The sequence below is a fragment of the Carassius gibelio genome, chromosome B12, assembly GCF_023724105.1.
Source record: "Carassius gibelio isolate Cgi1373 ecotype wild population from Czech Republic chromosome B12, carGib1.2-hapl.c, whole genome shotgun sequence".
Lineage (NCBI taxonomy): Eukaryota > Metazoa > Chordata > Actinopteri > Cypriniformes > Cyprinidae > Carassius > Carassius gibelio.
The window spans coordinates 16,376,720-16,396,899 of record NC_068407.1 but is presented as its reverse complement, the minus strand read 5'-3'; the positions used below and the strand labels follow the sequence as shown (position 1 = coordinate 16,396,899).

The window sequence follows — 20,180 nt, the reverse complement described above, 5'->3', positions numbered from 1 at the left end:
TTTTAGGAGGACCGTAGGATACAAGCAATTGGTCAGACTTTCTCCACAGGGCAGCTCTGTGGATGTATGCGTCCAATGCTCACACTGGACACATACAATTTAGCTTCACCTGGTCTGGCTCCCGAAAGGGAGGAGGACAGAAGGCCTGCAGTACGACAGGTTGTGGTGTGACAGAGGGAACTTTAGGAATGTAACCCGCTTGAGGGTATAGAAATGCTTTGGCCATACCAGGGGCAAAGTCTAGATAGTTAGGGGCCACCGAGAGGGCCTGAAGATCTCCAACTCTCTTTAGAGAGGTAATAGCCAGTAATAGGGCAGTCTTAAGTGTCAGATGTCTGTCTGAGATTTCTTGAATTGGCTCGAATGGAGCTTTGCAGAGAGCCTCTAACACCACAACCAAATCCCATGGGGGAATACGGGACCATACTGGAGGTCTCAGCCTCAGTGCACCTCGGAGGAAACGTGTAAAGGGAGTGTCTACCCAGTGACTGATCACTGAAAGGGACGTGGTAAGCAGCTATGGCCGCCACGTACACCTTTAAGGTGGAGTGGGTTAACCCCGGAGAGAGCCTAGCTTGTAAAAACTCCAGAACTGTACCAACTGGGCAGTTAACAGGGTCAAGGTGGTGATCTCTGCACCATGAAGTGAAGAGTTTCCACTTCAGGGTGTACAGTTTCCTCGTGGAGGGAGCTCTGGATTGGAGTAGGGTCTCAACAACCTCGGTTGAGAGACCAGCTGCTAACAGATGTGCCCCCTCAGGGGCCACACACACAGCTTCCACCACTCCGAGCGAGGGTGAATTATTTTGCCCTGCGCCTGAGAGAGTAGATCTGTCCTGATCGGAATCTGCCATGGAGAGCCGTTGAGGAGAGAAATCAGATCTGCGAACCATACTCGGCCCGGCCAGAATGGGGCTACTAACAACAGACGGACCCCGTCCCGGCGTACTCTCGCCAGAACTCCCAGGAGCAGAGCGATGGGGGGAAAGGCATACAGACGAAGCCTCGGCCAAGTCTGTGCCATGGCATCTAGTCCCAGTGGAGCTGGGTGAACTAGAGAGAACCAGAGGGGACATTGCGATGTCTCTCGAGTCGCGAAGAGGTCCACCTGAGCTTTGCCAAATATTTGCCATATCTGCTTCACCACCTCGGGATGAAGCATCCATTCCCCTGGCCTCGGCCCCTGTCTCGACAGCATGTCTGCTCCCACATTCAATCGCCCAGGAATATACTCTGCTCTTAGCGAGAGGAGTTTGCCCTGGGACCACAGGAGGATCTGGTACACCAGCTTGTACAAGGGGCGTTAACGCAGACCCCCCTGGTGATTGACATAAGAGACTACCGCTGTGTTGTCGGTGCGCACTAACACATGACAGCCTCTCAGGTCTGGGAGGAAATATTTTAAAGCTCGATTTACTGCTAGCATTTCTAGACAATTGATGTGCCATGTCAGATGGCGACCGCTCCACAGACCGTGGGCAGGGTGGCCACTCATGACCGCACCCCAACCGGTGAGGGACGCATCTGTCGCTAGCGTTACACGGCAACCAAGAGCTCCCAACACCGGGGCCTGATTCAAGAACCAAGGTTTCTTCCATATGTCTAAGGCACGAAGGCATCGCCGCGTGACCTGAATAGTTCGGAAAGGATTTCCCCTCAGGGAAAACCCCTTGGTCTTGAGCCACCACTGAAGGGGCCTCATGTGCAGGAGACCAAAAGGTATCACGTTGGACGCAGCTGCCATGAGCCCTAACAGTCTCTGAAACTGCTTCCCAGTGAGTGACTGGCCTTCTCTGACTCTCTTGACTGATGTGAGGATCGACTCGATCCGAGCAGGAGACATACGTGCCTGCATCGTGGTCGAATCCCAAACTACGCCTAGATAGGTGGTTCTCTGAACTGGAGAAAGTACACTCTTCTTGGCATTCAGTCTCAAACCCAGCTCCCCCATATGGGCGAGAACGACACCTCGATGTCGAACCGCCATCTGCTTTGATTGAGCTAGAATCAACCAATCGTCGATATAATTTAGAATGCAGATGCCCTGCATACGGAGGGGTACCAGAGCCGCATCTACACATTTCGTGAACGTGCGGGGTGAGAGTGCAAGGCCGAATGGAAGTACTCGATATTGATAAGCTTTGCCCCCGAAAGCGAACCTCAGAAACTTATGGTGTTGTGGAAGGATGGATATGTGGAAGTATGCATCTTTGAGATCTATCGTGACAAACCAGTCCTCGGATCTGATTTGAGCTACAACCTGTTTGACAGTAAGCATTTTGAACTTCAGTGACATAACTGAGAGGTTTAACTGACGTAGGTCTAAGATCGGACGCAACCCCCCCATCCTTCTTTGGAACTATGAAATACCGGCTGTAGAACCCGGATTCCCTGTCTAGAGTAGGGACCACCTCGATGGCCTCCTTCCTTAATAGGATATTCACTTCTTGTTCCATAACCAGAGCCTGCTGGGGGCCGACGACTGTCGGTGTAACCCCATTGAATCTCGGCGGTGGACGGCCGAATTGAATAGCATAGCCTCTTTCTACTGTGTGCAGGACCCATTGAGATACATTTGGCAGAAGTTTCCACGCTGCTCGAAAATGTACTAAGGGAATCAGTCTCTCGAGATTGATCTGTGGTGTAAGAGGCCCCCAAAGGGGAGGCGAGCTTCCCAGCTCCGCTACGCTCACGGGCGGAAATAACTGGGAGGGACGCTCGTGGGTCGTTTCCACGACCTCGCTATTTCATCGTGGAGGTTGGGAAAAAAGGGAATGCTCCGGGCTGGAAGTGGTTGTCTGGGCCTGAGATACCGCTCATCGAGTTTACTTCTCTGCGGTTCATGTTTTTTCTCTGGGGGCCAGTCTATTTTTAACTTCTCGACTGCGCGCGTAACCACCTCCAGCAGATCCTCATACTGGAGCGAAAGGGGTGGCGAATCCCTACCAACTGTCTCCACATCCACCTCATCAGACAAAGAGAGGTGGAGTGTCGACCCCTCGCCCTGGGGGGAAGAAACGGACGAGTGTGCTTCCGATCCCAGGGTTTGGGCGCCGGATCTAGCAGATGAGGAAGGAGATAAGGACTGGCCCGTCTCCATTCCCTCTGCCAGATCCACCTGCGAACCCCACGAGTGCAGCAGCCGCTCTGACTCAGCAGAAGCGGGGCCAAAGCCGCGGGGAACGCTAGCGAAGGCTCCCTCCTCAAAGAGAGCCCTCCGGGATCGAAGCGTCCGCATTGGCAATCGTTCACAATGCGGACAGTCGGCTCCCTGGAGAGCCGACTCAGCGTGCTTCGACCCCAGGCAAACCACGCATAAATCATGTTTGTCTCCAGCCGTGATGTAGCGCTGGCATGGAGGAACACACAGTTTATAGTGCGATTTGGTTTCGCCCTTCAAATGTCTGGTCTTCGCTTTAGACTTAGGCATCTTAGTCTAATAATACTGGACAGACAACAGTAAATAAGACTTACAAGACAGACTTATAAACATGCACACACAGAGCGCTTACTGAAAGACGCGAAGCTGAGGCCAGCTGCGTGGCACGTGCCTTTATAGCTTCCTGGTCGCTACGTCACCCCGTCTGTGACGTCACGCTCTTCCATTGAACTGATTGCACACGATATTCAGAGTTGTTCTTGCCAAAGGCGTTCCCCAAAAGTGCTCGACGCAGCTCGAGTTCCATGTTCAATGTTTGTCTTGTTTTGTTTAATCTCTCTGCTGCATTCCGTGTGCATCACTTCTGAGCGGCGCATGCGCAAAGCCAAACTCATACATCATCCACCCATAACTGCTTCCATTTACAACAGTGAGTGCAAGCAAGATTAAATTGATTATTATGTTTTGAATATGGATATTTTGCTTTGCCATTGTACAAAGATGATTTTGCAGTCTTTTTGGATTGGATATTGGCATGGCCGTTCATCGCCTGTTCCAAGGATGATCCCGCCAGTTTCACTCCAGACCCAAAGCCCAGCTCACCTTCACCTCACTGCGCGGAGCTAAAGCCTAGCCCATCAATGACGGAGAGCCCAAGCCTGCTGCACCTGATGAACCATAGTAGTATAGGGCTACAGAGTTAAGGATTGCCATGGAGCCAGAGCTGCTTATGATGTCTGACCAGGTGCAAGAGCCAGCTACAATGGCTGCCACGAGGAAAATAGCAGTGGACAGCGAGATTGCCGAGAGGAGCTCTGCCCACTGCACCATGGATGAGGGTGGATCTTTTTGTGGATCTGGGTATGTGGAAAGCGGAATAAGATCCCGAACTGGATTTATGGACAGACTTGAACCCTCTCCTCCTTCCTTCGTAGGAGCCCTCTGTCAGTCCTGTTCCAACATCTGGGAGGGCCCAGGGAGGGCCTCAGTGCCCGAGAGCTAGCCCTGAGAGGGCTCTTTTTTCCGTTTCCAGCCCAGAGAGGGCTGCAGTTCCCACATATGTCCCAAGAAGGCCCTCAGTTCCCGAGTTCAGCCCAGAGAGGGCTGCTATTCCCACATCTGGCCCAGGAAAAACCTCAGATCCCGAGTTTAGCCCAAGGAGGACTGCGGTTCCCACGTATGGCTCAGGGAGGGCCTCAGTTCCTGAGTTCAGCCAAGAGAGGGTTCCTTCTCCCACATTAAGCACTGAGAAGGCTCCTGTTCCCATATCCAGGCCAGAGAGCACTCCTGTTCCTGAGTTTGCCGAAGACAAGGCTCCCATTCCCGAGTATAGCCTGGAGAGGGCTTTTGTTCCCATGCCCGGTCCAGAAAGTGGTTCTGTTCCCGAGTCCACCCCACGACAAGACTTGTGTCCCCATTTCCAGGCAGGAGAGGGATTCTGTTCCCAAGGGCAGCGCAGGAAGGGCTTTTATTCTGGAGTACAGCACTGAGAGCTTGGATACTCACAAATGCCCAGCCACCAGTCCGTCCATTCCTGCCTCCTCCCCTGCTGTCATCTGGCAGCCCCTCTTCTCACCCTTAGCCCACCATCTGTGCTGTGCGATCATCGAAGGTCTGCCAGTCTCCATCGGTGTCGTGGCTGGAGGTTCCCCTATCTTCAGCCTTTGAGTCCAGGACTCCACCTTGATCCTTTGACCTAACGACTCCAGCATGGCTCGTAGCTCCCACCTCTTTGCCATGGCCCGACTGTCCACTGGCTCCGCCAGACTTCCTTGTCCCTACGGCCCCGCCTTGATCTGTTGTCAACCATCTGTCACCTCAGGACTCCACCTCTCCGGCTGTGCCTCCCCTCTTTGGCTCTGTCTGGATCGTCTTCCCTTCAGCTCAACCTTGCTCCTCTGTCGCTCTGGCTCCACTGCGGCCTTCCAGACCCCTGACTCCACCTCAGTCGCCTGAGTAATTTATTCCACCTTGGCCCTCTGGATCTTTCTCATTACCCTGGCTCATGGGCTCTTCGTCTCCACCATAGGCTCCTCTGCCACCTCCTTCGCCGCTGTTGGCTGGCTCCCTAGAGTCGTCAGCCCTTCTTCACCATGGACTCTGTCTGCTGGCTTCCATAATTTCTAGAAAAACTAGAAAAGCTACTGAAAAATGTACAGTAGTTAGTAGCTCAACTCATTTAGTTCAACTTTACCTGTGTTAAAGCTATTAAAAATTCATAATGTTTTAAAAATGTTCACCACAATGGCAAAAATCATTCATGTCTGAATTTGGTCTGTCCAATCAAATCACACCTTGAGAGGTCATGTGAAAATTCAGACCTTATCTACCCACCCTCATGTTCATGCAAATTCATGTTTTCCCCCCATATTTTGTGCATGCAGTCTCGTGAGCACTATGAAGAGCCGAAGCTGGAGGCGGTGAGGGACAATAATGTGGAGTTAGTGCAGGATATCCTGAGAGACCTCACCACTCTCACATCTCACAGTCAGGCAGCAAATGAGCTCGTCTGTATCCTCAAAGAGCCGCATTTTCAGGTACAAGCAGAAACAGTTGAGCAAAAAATAAAAAAATAAAAAAATATAAAATATCTTTCAAAAAATTTTAAAATATCTTTCAATGCCTGTTTTATTTTCTACAGTCTTTACTTGAAACACATGACTCTGTAGCTTCCAAAAGCTATGAGACTCCACCTCCCAGCCCCTGTGCATTTATGGACCCTGCATTCAACAACCAGCCTGTGCCTCCGGATGCTGTCAGGATGGTGGGCATCCGCAAAGTGTCTGGAGAGCACTTGGTGAGACCTGAACTGCAGAAAAATGGCTGTTTGCTGTTATTTGTTTTTATTCTGTTTTTATACCTGCATGACATGTGAGAAGTGCTTTGTAGTTAAATTGAACTGAAACTGAATATTTAATTAAGTGAGGAATGATTTACCCTTCATAAAATAGATATTGTACATATTGTACACAGTGAAACATGGCCAGGTACATGGGCCAGGGTTATTATTATTAACTAAATCGGTTAAAAACAATGCATTGTTAAATGAAATAAAGCTGAAACAAAATATAAATATGAATATAAGATTAAAAACTAAAAGAAAAAAATTAAAAATGCTGCCTTGGCAACTAACTGAAATAAGTTGAAGTTCAAAAATGACTAACCGAAAATAAATAAAAACTAAAACTGAAAAAAAAGAAAAACTACAATTATTATGGGATTTTAATTATAAGCATAAGGAATAAAGTATAAAAAGAAAAGATAAAAATTTTATCTAATTCTAAATATTAATAAAAACTATATTATTATAGAAGGTATACTAAAATAACAGTGACAAAGCCAATCATTGTAAATTTAATAATTATAGTTTTATGTTTATATTTTTATATAAATAAATAAAAATTATTAGTGCCTTATTCTGCATGACTTTACTTTAGATCCATTATTCCTACTTCATACCTAAATTTAACAACTACCTTACTAACTATTAATAAGTTATTTCTGAATGTTGTCTTAATGCTTAAAATGTCCAGTTTTTAAATGTTTAAAAAGCGTTTTTTACTTTGTAATCTGAATGTTAAAGACAATAGAAAGGCATCATTCAATTTTTTATTTTGCAAATATGAAAATGTTACATTTGAACATGATGTTGTTTGAATCACATTCTTTTCACTTTACCAGGGTGTGACATTTCGGGTGGAGGGTGGGGAGCTGGTGATTGCTCGGATCCTGCACGGAGGCATGATAGATCAGCAGGCCCTGCTGCATGTGGGTGACATCATCAAAGAGGTGAATGGACAAGAGGTGGGGAGTGACCCGAAGGTACTTCAGAACATGCTAAAAGAGTCCAGCGGCAGCGTGGTCCTCAAAATCCTCCCCAGTTACCAAGAACCACACACACCACGACGGGTGAGCAAAATTCAGATCTATTTTTGATCTATAACCAACAAAACATAGTGACTGTTAATAAATGTTCGGAGACCTTCAATGCAATCACAATACAAGTGGTCACACGACACATTTGAGAAACTGTACTGTACTTCCAGGTGTAAACAGCCGTTACTTTACCACTTTTCTATATTTGGCCATCAAACAAAAACATGATAATATGAGTCAGCTCACTTGCTGATGTACCTAATGATTTGGAATAAATCAGAAATCACAAGCTTGTATATCAGGTTATTATGTTGAAACACTAATTATAATGGTAGAAGACGAGAAAATAAAAGGGAAAATCTACCTAAGTTTCACAGTCAAGTCAGACATTCGACTTGTCATAAACAGCTCTTGATGAAGCCCATGTGCATTTAGTATACAGATGTTTACCCTATCTAAAATCCAAAATTGTTCTTAAATATTCTTACAATGAAGCACACCGCTATTAAATAAATTCTTGTTATCACCTAAATTTCCAGTTATTTCTGAATGTTGTCTGAATGCTTAAAATGTCCAGTTTTTAAATGTTTAAATGTTTTTTACTTGTTAATGTGAATGTTAAAGACAACAGAAAGGCATTAATCAATTTTTTATTTTGCAAATATGAAATGTTACATTTGAATGTTCTCTAATTTATGTTTTAAAAATGTTAGACGAATGTTACAACTAGAATGGTTCAGAAAAACAATCCAAAAACAATGTAAAACAAAACAGACATTTGATCATCACTTACTGTCTGCAGTTCTGAATCATGACCGGAATCTTTTTATAGCTGGGACCGATCCGTCTTTCAGTATAAAACAATGGGCAAATCCAGCATTCTTAAACAAACACATTTGTGAAACTCCACTGCTGCCACGGAAAAACTAACTGTATCCACTGTTTACATTACACTGGGTTCTTCATGAAGCTGAACAAAGTTATCTTTCCCTTACAACCAAAAACACACTTCTTTGGATATATATTCTTCCCGAGCAAGTCCCTTGCATTGCTACCGCCGGATGAAGCGATTGATGGGTGCAATTTCGCGCTCGCTCTAACTCTGGTCAATGAGTACGCGGGCACGTGTTTCCAGGAGAAAAGCCCATATAAGGAGTTCCACCCTTGTCTACGTCATGAAGAGAAACAGTCGAAAAAAACTCTCTGAAACTAGAACAAAATTATAAGTAAGATTTTTGGCAAGAAATACTCCATCACACATCCAAAAAGTTTTTTTTTCTTTTTTTGAAAATTTTTTCATGCTTAGTATAAGAATCCAAATTTAACACTTTAACAGTGTAAACAATTCTGAATGCATGAAACAGCATTGTACCCCCCTCCCCCCTTAAACCCTGTTCACACCAAGCAAGATAACTATAAAAATAATGATAAATATGTAGTTCTAAAAATCATACTCAGTATTAAAGAATAGCAGTTCACACCACAACAATAACCATGAAGACAGAGAGAAACTATATTGTTTTTTTTCAAGCAGATTTTGACAGCCAATCTGAATCCATCCTGCTATATTTTCTATATGAATGTGCCATTACAAAGGTATTTAGAACAGTCAAAGGAATTTGCCAAAAAAATCTAAAATTTGTAAGTTTGTATGTGTCTAACAGTTCAGTAAGTTTGATGGAAAAAATGATGGATAACAACGAGACCTGTCACAGTGATTTGATTGGCCATTTAGGCTGTCAGTCATTAATCTGACCCAGATGGATGTTAATACCTGATGTCATGGAACCAAATTACTCACATGCTGACACAAACATGTGAACACACATGTAACTAACATCTACTGCAATAACCTTGATTCAAAATGCCTCTATATCAACATGTTTGAGATCAAACTGTCGGATTCGTGTACCTGTCTCTCTGCCAAAGCATGCTGGGAGATTTGGTGCATAGTGCCATAGCCCTTCCTGTTTTTGATGCTGTGCCACCTCACCTAATGAGATGAGACACTGACAATCTTCAAGTCTGTCCTTTCACATTTTCAGCTGTGTTATACTGCGTATCTTTCCCGCCTTCTGCTTTTCTGAGATCTCCATCTTATTAAATGAGAATCAAATGAGTGAAGCTCTGTTTCTCTGCCCATATGGTGCCATATTCAGAGCGTTCCATCTGTGCGTTCCGTCTTTATTTGATCCCAAAATAAATGAACAGCTTCCTGTGCCTGCTGCCAATATGGGACTGGACATCACAGTGTCATGTTACTAATGTGATGCACGCTTCTATGATGTGAATATTCATGTTTTTGAGATCTGCTTTAGGTGTTTGTGCTGGCAGATAGTATTGTTGGCATGTGTTGTGTTGTGTTGTGTGTGGAGGATGCTTGTTGTTGACTGTCTGAATGATGTAATCCAAGCATATTTTCAGTGTCTTGACGTTCCAGCACATAATAGAAACATTCCACTGGATTGCAGGTGACTACAGTTGCCATGACAACAGGATTTTAGGCACTGAAATGTCTCTTGAAGGGATAGTTCAACCAAAAATAAAAATCCTATCTTAATTTACTCGCCTGCTTGTTATTTTAAACCCATGTGAGTTTCTTTATGAATTGTTTGCTGAAAGTCTTCTCCTCCTACATCTACATGACAAAGAGGTGTGCCTATTTATATAGAATGTTTACTTGTATTGTATGTACGTCAAATCTTCAAATCGAAAAGTATACTGTATATACGAAAAAAAAGAAAAAAAAAAGTAATTTATATTATTAATTGTAAATAATGTCAAATTAAAATATTTTACCCTAAAGTACATTTGAAATAATTACGTTTTAGGTATCTTTTGTTGTTCTTTACAGAAGTGCACTTATTTTAATGCGCTGACTGGCATTCTAAAGCAATTGTAAATATTTGATTATTTTAACTGTAGTGTGTAATTTGAAAAATTACATTTAATATAGGCCTTTATTTTATTTAATATAAATGATTGTCAGTGTATTTTGGCAGTACATTTTAAAGAGTAGCCCACTTCTTTTTCACCAGGGTTAGTATTCACTTTATAATTTCTAATTATGAACATAATATTTCACAATTAATTTGACAGATTACAGTTTGAATGGCAATAAAATATCTAATGATATCGATTTATTTTTCCCTCAGACAAATTAGATTTCATTTCATGCTGATACTGACACTCTTGTCTACTAACTTTTGGGGAAAAACATCCCTTCTATGGGACATAATTTCATTGGGAATATTTATGTGTGTATGTGTGTGTGTGTGTTTATTAGCAAACGATTGCACAAATGAGGAGATGTTTAATCTTTTTGTGTAAAATTTTACTTTTTTCATAGTTCATGTTTAAAAAATTTTTTTTATAAATTGTTGTTATAAATTATTAATAATTAGTATTATGGCATGATATATATATAAATATATATATATATATATATATATATATATATATATATATATATTTTTTTTTTTTTTTTTTTTTTTTTGTGACCTTCATGTAACAGGGAAAAAAAGTACAAAAGTATTAAAATCTCTCTCTCTCTCTCTCTCTCTCTCTCTCCTTCTGTCTGTTTATCTGCAGGCCTATGTAAAGTGTCACTTTGACTATGACCCCTCTCACGACAACCTGATCCCCTGTAAAGAAGCTGGACTCAAATTCAGCAGTGGAGACATCCTTCAGATCTTCAACCAGGAGGACCCCAACTGGTGGCAGGTGCGTGCACATGTGTGTGTGAATATATGTTGGTGATCTTTAAGCTCTGTATGGTGTGATTCCTTGACTCTGGTCTCACCTGCAGGCTTGTCATCTGGAAGGAGGCAGTGCAGGCCTGATCCCCAGTCAGCTGCTAGAGGAGAAGAGAAAAGCATTTGTCAAGAGAGACCTGGAGCTCTCTAGCACAGGTAGGACACAGGGCACTAAAGATATTCATATATAATGAATTCATGTCTTTTTGCTGTAAAATTTGTAATAGTTTTTACATTGGTAGTATTAATATTTTTTAAGCTAACATTTTTTTGGACTGAAGCAACTTAGGTTTAATTTATTATCATAAATTGTTTTTAAAATCATGAGCATCATCTAAAAAGTGAGGCGTTTGTGGAGGGTTTTTCTCGCAGTCATCATTGTATTGCATTGCATTATATGTTTTGCCCTCACAATAAAATTTACAGAGCTCTACAAAATAAATGTAATCTTAATAAGGCATATTTTTGAGAAATATAGAGCGACAAATTAAATTTATTTGCATTTTATGTAAGTAGTCCGTTACACTGCTGTAAAGAACTAATTAATTTACATTACAAATAAAAATTTAATTTTAATATTTTTGACATATAAATAGTGACATATGCACCAAATAGAATATTATTCTTTGAAGAAATCTGTTTTTTTTTTTCTCCTTGAGTAAGAGCTCCAGATTCACCTGTATCCTACTATATGAATCATAAAAACCTGGTATATCAAATATGATAACAAATGTAAAACACATATGCATACTTATAAAAAAGATTTTCTTTTATGCTTTGTCTAAAGGTTCATTAAAATGGTCCTATTTAATCCTAATTATTACAGAGTAGTGCACCCTGGAGGAATATCAGCATGATTGACGTAATAAAGAAGATCCCTTCGCTGTTAATTATAGGAAAAGGCCATTATTTATTCATCCTCAAATTATTCCAAATGCTGTTATACAGTAATTACCTTGGAAGGATCTAAAAGATTTCATAAGTATGACCTGAGGTTAAATGGACAGTGATGTGTTTGTCTCCTGTAGTAGACGGGAGTCATTCTGCGTGTTTATACTACCAGGATGTGTGCTGATGTCCGCAGGGCCTCTGTGTGCAGGGATTGGGGGTAAGAAGAAAAAGAAGATGATGTACTTGACCACCAAGAATGCCGGTAAAGATGGCTGCTGTCCAGTACTCTTGCTCTCTGTTGTGAATGTTGTTGTTGAAGTCAGTTCTCTGAGTTTGTTTCATGTTAATAAATGGCAGTCGTTTGTTTGTATAATGAGTTTGTAGTCAGTTCCATTTCAGGGAAATACAGTAAATGGAACCTCACTAAAAGCCATATTTATCTGACACGCTGAACTGGAACTGACAAATGATACAGTACATTTCAATATAGTGACTAAATCAGACTAAAAAAAGATGAGATCTTTTCACCATACCAGAGTTCGACCGACATGAGTTGAGGATCTATGAGGAAGTGGCCAAGGTGCCTCCGTTCCGCAGGAAGACACTGGTTCTGATTGGAGCACAGGGTGTGGGCCGCCGCAGCTTGAAAAATAAACTTTTGGTGTCGGACCCACACCGTTACGGAACCACCACACCATGTCAGTGCCACACCTTAAATATTTTTATTTAATATTTATGCATTAAATATTCAAATTGACTTTATGTTGGATGTAATTAAAGTCGGGCCACATACACTGTTATTATTATTATTAAAATTATTATATTTTATCAGTAATGCAATCCCATCAGAAACAACCAACCAACTCAGAACCATCCAAAAATTACATTTAAATATTAAAAATGTTTGTATAATTAAGAAATAAAACATACATCTGATTATTTGCAGTAGGAATGTTAATCGGACCTTTTTGTCCCTCTGGACAGACACATCTCGTAAACCCAAGGTGGACGAGAAGGAGGGGCAGATGTACCTGTTTATGTCTCGCAGCGAGATGGAAACCGACATCAAATGTGGCCGTTTTCTTGAACACGGGGAATATGACGCAAACCTGTACGGCACCAAGATCGACTCTATTCATGAAGTTGTGGACTCCGGCAAGATTTGCATTCTGGATGTCAATCCGCAGGTGCTCTTTAATATCCTAAAGAGGGCATTAGTGGCCACTTTTTCAACTGTGCTGCTTCCTGAAATATTTTTCCGTTTTATTTTCCCATAGGGAAATGTGAATCGCAACATTCAAACACATGCAAACTTTGATTTAAAGCAACAAAGTACTAGATTTTTACAAATCTAATTAACTATATAAAAATATGTATATTACATACCATTTTCAATACCAAAGGGAAAAACTGCCATAACATTAAGGGCATAAAATTAGATTTTTCAAGTGCTCCTATTATGGATTTTCAACCTGCAAAGTTATAAATATGAAAGTACACATTGTCTCTCAAAAAAAAGAGTCGACTCTGAATCATTGAAACGAGTCATTTTTATAACGAATCCCAAGCTGTTTTATGTTGATGTCAACATGAAACATTAGCATATTGCCCACCCACTTGTTAGTCTTTTTGTGTTGGTCTGATTGAAAATGCAAATTCATTCTTTGCCACTAGGTGATGCTTTTAAAGCGTTAAAAATAGCAGTTTCCCTGGTAATGCTGTACATAAAGCAGCACTGCGCTCACAAATGCTGCTTTTTAAGGCATTGCAGGCATGATGACAATAAAATGAGACCAATCGGACAAATTACTGCCGATTAGCATCACGCAAAGGAGGGGTTTAGAAAAATGAATCATTGAGCGAATCTTTTAAGAGTCGTTGAGCAAGTAAGGTAAGAATAATGGCATATTATAATACAATGAGTGTTTTTTGAACTTGCATGAAAGGCAACCTGTTGTTGGGGACTGCCTAGTCTCAGCCTCAGATGTCACGCCCATGGACTGTTGGCTAAACATCTGATGCATATGGGACGCAAAAACGTGTGTCACGTTCTTTAACGTTCTGTCTGGAAGCAAAGATGCCCTGAATTTTACAAGCAACAGTGTATCTAACAGTATAAGACAACAACAAATAAACATACCATTAAGAGCCGTGCTTGCACAGGTTCTGAGTGATCCTCTTCATTAATATTCTCTGCGTCTCAATCTGGCTCAAATTGATAAGCAATACAGAGGATGTCATTGGAGCACATTCTGAGCTTGAGGGGGGCGGGATGTTCAGATGCGCTCAAGGCGGTTTAGCGAATCACAACACACTGAGCCAGCTGACCAATCTCAGCCCATTGCATATTTCTGAGGGAGGGGCTTCATAAAAACAGGAAATATTCGAGGCGCCTGTAAGAGAAGGGACAGAACGGTGTGGAATAAAGGTAAAATTATGTGAAAAACATTGTTTTTAAAAAAAAAATTAAGCATTAACAAGTTAGACTGCACCCGGTAAACACAATCAAGCCTAGAAAAAACCCAGTCAACCACCCCTTTAATGTATGTTACATTCATAGTGTAATGCGTCCTTGTGCAGAAACTCCAAATATACCTGACAAAAGTAATATAACTTATGATGTTCCAGGAAATCACTAATATGGACAAAGGGGTCCAACTGTTGTAACTGATCAAACACGAAGACAATAAACACAACAAATCTGTGTTCTTCAAGCCTCCTTGGGTGTTTTGGAGAAATATAAAACAATTTGTGACCCTGGACCCCAAAACCAGTCATAAGTAGTTTATGCCAAAATTAAGAGATTAAATTTAAAATAGATTTTCTCCATATTTAGATTTTTTGCAACCTCAGATTCCAGATTTTTATTGTTGTATCTCGGCCACTATCCTAACAAACCAAATATCAATGGAAAGCCTATTTATTCAGCTTAATTGTGACATATAAATCTCCCTTATGTCCATTCCACTTCTGGAACCCAACTATTGCACTTTAGTTACAAAATTTGACTATGTGTATATATAAATACTACTAATACCTGATGCAGATTATTTGTATTTTAAATGGAAGTCTATTGGGCAATTTTACAAATTCTATTCAAATACTTAGTTCTACAGTTATCACCTCATTTCATTTGTTTCATTGTTCTCCTACAGGCGCTCAAAGTTTTGCGAACAGCTGAGTTTCTTCCATATGTGGTATTCATCGAAGCCCCAAACTTTGAGGTCCTGAAAGACATGAACAGATCTGCCATCGAGGCTGGTGTTGTGACTAAACAGATGACGGTAATTTGTTTCTTGACACTCTCAGAATGATTAGTTCCTTGAATGTTGACTATATTCCTTAAGTCTCTCTCATTTAATCTCTCTCTAGGACTCAGAGCTCAAACGAACAGTGGATGAGAGTGAGAGGATCCAGAGGGCGTACAGTCACTATTTTGACCTGAGCATTGTGAATGACAACCTGGACGGAGCGTACCGCAGCCTCAGGAGGGCGCTGGACAGACTCAACACAGACCACCAGTGGGTTCCTGTCAGCTGGGTCTTCTGAGAGCAGTTGGCTTCTTCAGTCTGCATTTCTCAAAGTGGCTAGGAGTCTGCTGTAATCTATGTGAACTTGCCTGTCCTGTAGATTTTTGCACAAGAAAACACGATGATACAAAGCTAGTTTATTAATTTGTAAAGAAACGAAGCTGATCTGTATATCTGTATTTGTTCTGAAGAAGTTCTGTACAGTGCTGTACGTTGGTTATACCTGTGAGTGTAGGGCTGTATATTTGTATAGAAGCTGTAGAATATGTTTTAGCACACCTACGTTACAATAAAGCTATTCAGAATAATGTTGGATATATCAATGCTATATGATTATGTAGTGTTTTGCAGGGATTGTTTAGTTTTGATGAGTGTTATGGCGTCATATTCCTGTGCATGTTCGGTTCGTTTGCATTACTTCTTGTAAGATTCGTTAGTACAAAATCCATTTCAGTTCAGAAAATGAAAACAGACAAATGTGTCACGATATATGTCATTTGAAGTTGATTGATCTTTTTGCATTATATAAGGATATATATATATATATATATATATATATATATATATATATATACAGTATATATATACACACACACACGTTTGTTTTTGTGAAAAGTACGCCTATGGTTTTTATACTGTAGAAACTGTATATTCTATCGGCCTTCACCAACCCTACATCTAACCCTAACCCTCACAGGAAACTTTGTGCATTTTTACTTTCTCAAAAAAAAAAAAAAACTAATTCTGTATGATTTATAAGCATTTTGAAAAATGGGGACATGGGTTGTGTCCTCCTCATAAGTCACCCTCTCCTTGTAATACCTGTGTCATACCCATGTCATTATACAGAGTTGTGTCCTGATATGTCACAAAAACAAGAGCGTGCGCGTACACACACACACACACACACACTCACACGACTTAATTTATCATTCCAGTACAAGGATTGTAAAATGTTTCACTGTGACTAATCAATCGCAGCGTCCTGCAGTCATATATTTTTCTATAGCGATGGTACACCGTATAATTGACCTTTGCCCAGGAAAGTGATTTATGACGTGGCTGTACTAGTTTCATACTTCCACACTCTCCTCACATAATAAAATATTATCAACTGAAATCATTAGTTATTTATTCATTTGACAAGTAGCCAAATTGTTATAGTGCTCTTAAAAGTATTTTCCCTCACAAGTATGTGCACATATAGATTTTTATATAGTTTCAAGTTATATTTATAATAAAAATGTATTAAAAAACTAGATACTTTGCGAAATATGGAAGCATACATTGTCATTTTACATATTGCATTGTCATTTTGCATATTACATCCCAAATTGAATAATGCTACCCATATGCTTCCATAGCGAAAGACAAAAAAAACATTTTCCTATTATTTTATTCCATGATTGCCTTTGTTTCTGTGAGCTTTTGTGTGAGAGACTGCTATGCAGTAGTAGAAGACACAAGGACATATTGGTCAGTTCTTCCCAAGGATCGAAGATCATCTTATTCAATTACTGTAACAGAATGTTATTCACACAGTCATCCAAAAATTTGACAGAAGATACAATATTTTATTGAAAATCAGCAGCACATTTAAGTGCATGGAGCAGACCCTGTCTTCCTGAAGATATTTCAAAACACCTTTCAAAATATTCACAATACATGTATTCACATCTCCTCTCACCTCACTTTTTTCACATAGTGATTTAACAATACAAAATAATTTACAGAAGTTGCATTCAACATTGTGTGTGTCAAAGAATGGTTTGGGTATTTTATGAAGTTCAAGTTATGATTAATACAAACAAAGCAATACCTAATTAGATGAAAGCACTGTTCTGTTCAGTCCTGGAACAAATAATATATCCAAAATGAAGCTAAAAGAATTTCTTCAATTGTACATAATTTAACATGGTGCTACATTTATTTAAAAAAAGTTATTTTTAGGCCTTTTTATTCATATAGGATAAATTACTGTGAGGAGAAAGGGATCAGCAAAGCACCTCGAGACGGGAATCGAGCTCGGGTCGCCATGAGTGCAGTTTGCTTTACAGATGCACTAACCACGAGGTGTATATTTAATATATAGCAATCATTTTAGAATTTATCTGGTTGCATTTTATTCCAATAGTCCACTTTAGGCGTTTTACTAACTCGGAGTAATTCAGGATTTACATAGATAAATGGAAATATGGTTAGATTTCAGCCACTTCTCTTCGCATGGTTCACAAAAGCAGTAAACGTTTTGTTCTTATGATAAGATTTATCTCTGACGTAGAAACTGTAAAGCTCTTAGACGGTTGAATAACTGTATGACAGACCTAGGTTCATTTGCTCATTAATACGAAGCAGCATCTTATCTTGTCCGATGTTGAAAGTGCTGAATGATTATTCTGGAAAACTGAAGTTCCAAGTTCAAGGGAAAATCCTAATAGCCCTGCCTATTTGGTATGAACTTTCACATACACGACTCCAGTTATGAAACATGAATTAGTTATCAATACTAGTCATTACACCAACAAAAATATATATTCAGAAGTGTCTATTGTTGATGACTGGATGCGGTGGGCAAAGGTGGGCAGTACGGTGGCGGTGGCATGCTGGAAGAGTCCATCTCTGAGCCTGGAGTCACTCGAACGTCAGAAATATCTAATTTAAAGCTGGACTATAAAAAAACAAAAAAACAAACAAAACAACAACCGTATTAGAAGACCGTTGAAACAACATTTCAGCATACATAGAGTGATATATTGTTTAGATAAAACTAGCTGAAGCTGTCCTAAACAGGTCGTAGCTGGTTTGAGCAACTCTGACCTGCTGAAATGTACCCAAAATTGCAAAAATAAGTCAGTAGACTAGTTAAGAGCAGTTCAGCTTTTTTAGATAGATGTGGGCCTACCTCATATGACGGTGGTGGACACACTAGTTCATATGGTGGTGGTGTGAACTCAGAATCATCGTGAGAGCTGATCTCATCTTGTTCGTCTCTCTCTTCTCTCGTGTGAATGGGGTTGGGAATCACATAGACATGGTCGCTGGTTGACAGGTCCAGATCGGAGTCAGCGTCTGAGAATTTACTGCAGATTTTGCAGCAGTACTTCAGCAAGCACAGACTCACAGTCAGAACCAGCAGCGGCGTCAGCCACGTCCTGCACATCATCAGACATACCACCTTTACCTCAGTCTATTACCTACATACCCTAGTGAAAAATAAATATACTATACATTTATTTAAAGCGAAGTATATTACAAATACATTAACATTAATAAAAACACCCTGCAATCGTACTTCTGCTATAGTAAACTGGTAGGAATATAGGCTACCTAAAGTCTGTTTGATTTTGGGCTTAATGCACTGTAACTGTGTGGAGGTAGTGCTGAAGTATATGTGACTGTGTTAAAGTGGAACTATACTTCAGGTACACTTTAGCATTTAAAGACAGATGTTATTAATAGATCATACAATCCTTATCAATAGTGATATTAAAACACATTTAAGGCTTGATATTAATAAATGTGCATTGTGCACAAGTAGGCCAGTAAAGTACGTTTTATATCAATAAGTCTTAAGCAATATGTCAGTAAATGTAGTAATAGACTTGAACATTACTGAGTATGAAGTAAACGTATTTGAAGTATATTACTTTTTTACTAGGGTATAGAAAGATCTTATGAAGATTTTATGAATGTCGTACTTACTGGATATAATATAACATATAATCAGCCATTGAAGTGGCCAGGAATCTCTGCAGAGAAAAATGCTATATTAATGTGCATCTGTAAATGATCAAGACAAGTTACCTTAACTTCCAACAAATGCAAATTTTCATCCCTAAAATTAATATTTTAATAAAAAAAAACTATTAAAATTAAATCAATCCTAAATCAATGTTTGTGTGAAGGATCCTAAAATTGAAATTGAAAAGGCAGCTATATATTTTCAATTGTGAAGATCCAATAGTAAAAATAAATGTTACAAAATAATATATATATATATATATATATATATATATATATATATATATATATATATATATATATATATATATATATTTATATATGGAAAAAAATTATAATATACACACACACACACACACACACACACAGAGTACAGTAATATGTAGGGCCCATTTAGTTCAGGTTGTCAAATGTCAGAAATATGTTTTTAAAAAGTGTTTTAAACTAAATAACTACATGACTGAATTTGTGTCTTGATCTGAAAAACCTTTTTGACCAAAAGGCTTCTGTTTTATTTTAGCTTGTCGGTGAACATAAACTGTCCACAGGAGAAATGTTTCATAAAATTAACATTTTAATTTAAATAACACATGAATGAGTTGGTGTGGACATCAAATACAGTTTAACAAACATTTTAAATCTACATGTGCTTTACATAACCTCCAGCAAGTTCCTTACAGCCGAACCTCTATTTATTCGAAAGTGTTTTTCCCCTCAAGAACTTAGATGTGTCAAATTAAAACTATGTAGTAAAAGTACGTACTAGGTTTTCACATTGTAGTATTTGTAGAAATGATATACTCACCGTTGTTATGTCATCAGACCCAGAGCAGAGGGAAGTGGAAGACTGTACGTGTTTTCTAACAGTGACTGGAACTTCTGCAGAGGACTTTGAGCTGGACACTGACTGGCAGCCGTCATCCAGGGCTGGGTTTGTAAACACAGCGCTTTACACCATACACAACTGACAACGACTTCCAATTCCACCTCATTTCCAGTGCACTTTTA

General features: G+C 40.0%; 1 protein-coding gene across 3 annotated transcripts in view; it reads left to right on the top strand.

Annotated features, from left to right (window-relative positions):
* The window catches only part of LOC127969254 (MAGUK p55 subfamily member 2-like), a 52,042-nt gene extending 35,491 nt beyond the window's left edge, over positions 1 to 16,551 (top strand). For 2 of the 3 annotated variants that reach the window (XM_052571099.1, XM_052571097.1), the window contains 10 exons: positions 5,764 to 5,916; positions 6,021 to 6,176; positions 7,061 to 7,288; positions 10,847 to 10,978; positions 11,064 to 11,166; positions 12,095 to 12,163; positions 12,438 to 12,599; positions 12,886 to 13,088; positions 15,057 to 15,185; positions 15,274 to 16,551. In XM_052571099.1, the coding sequence (XP_052427059.1) occupies positions 5,764 to 5,916; positions 6,021 to 6,176; positions 7,061 to 7,288; positions 10,847 to 10,978; positions 11,064 to 11,166; positions 12,095 to 12,163; positions 12,438 to 12,599; positions 12,886 to 13,088; positions 15,057 to 15,185; positions 15,274 to 15,450 (1,512 nt within the window). In that variant the 3' untranslated portion in view covers positions 15,451 to 16,551. The remainder of the gene's footprint in view (positions 1 to 5,763; positions 5,917 to 6,020; positions 6,177 to 7,060; positions 7,289 to 10,846; positions 10,979 to 11,063; positions 11,167 to 12,094; positions 12,164 to 12,437; positions 12,600 to 12,885; positions 13,089 to 15,056; positions 15,186 to 15,273) is intronic. The other variant, XM_052571098.1, reaches the window with a different exon arrangement.
* Positions 16,552 to 20,180: the final 3,629 nt, after the last annotated feature.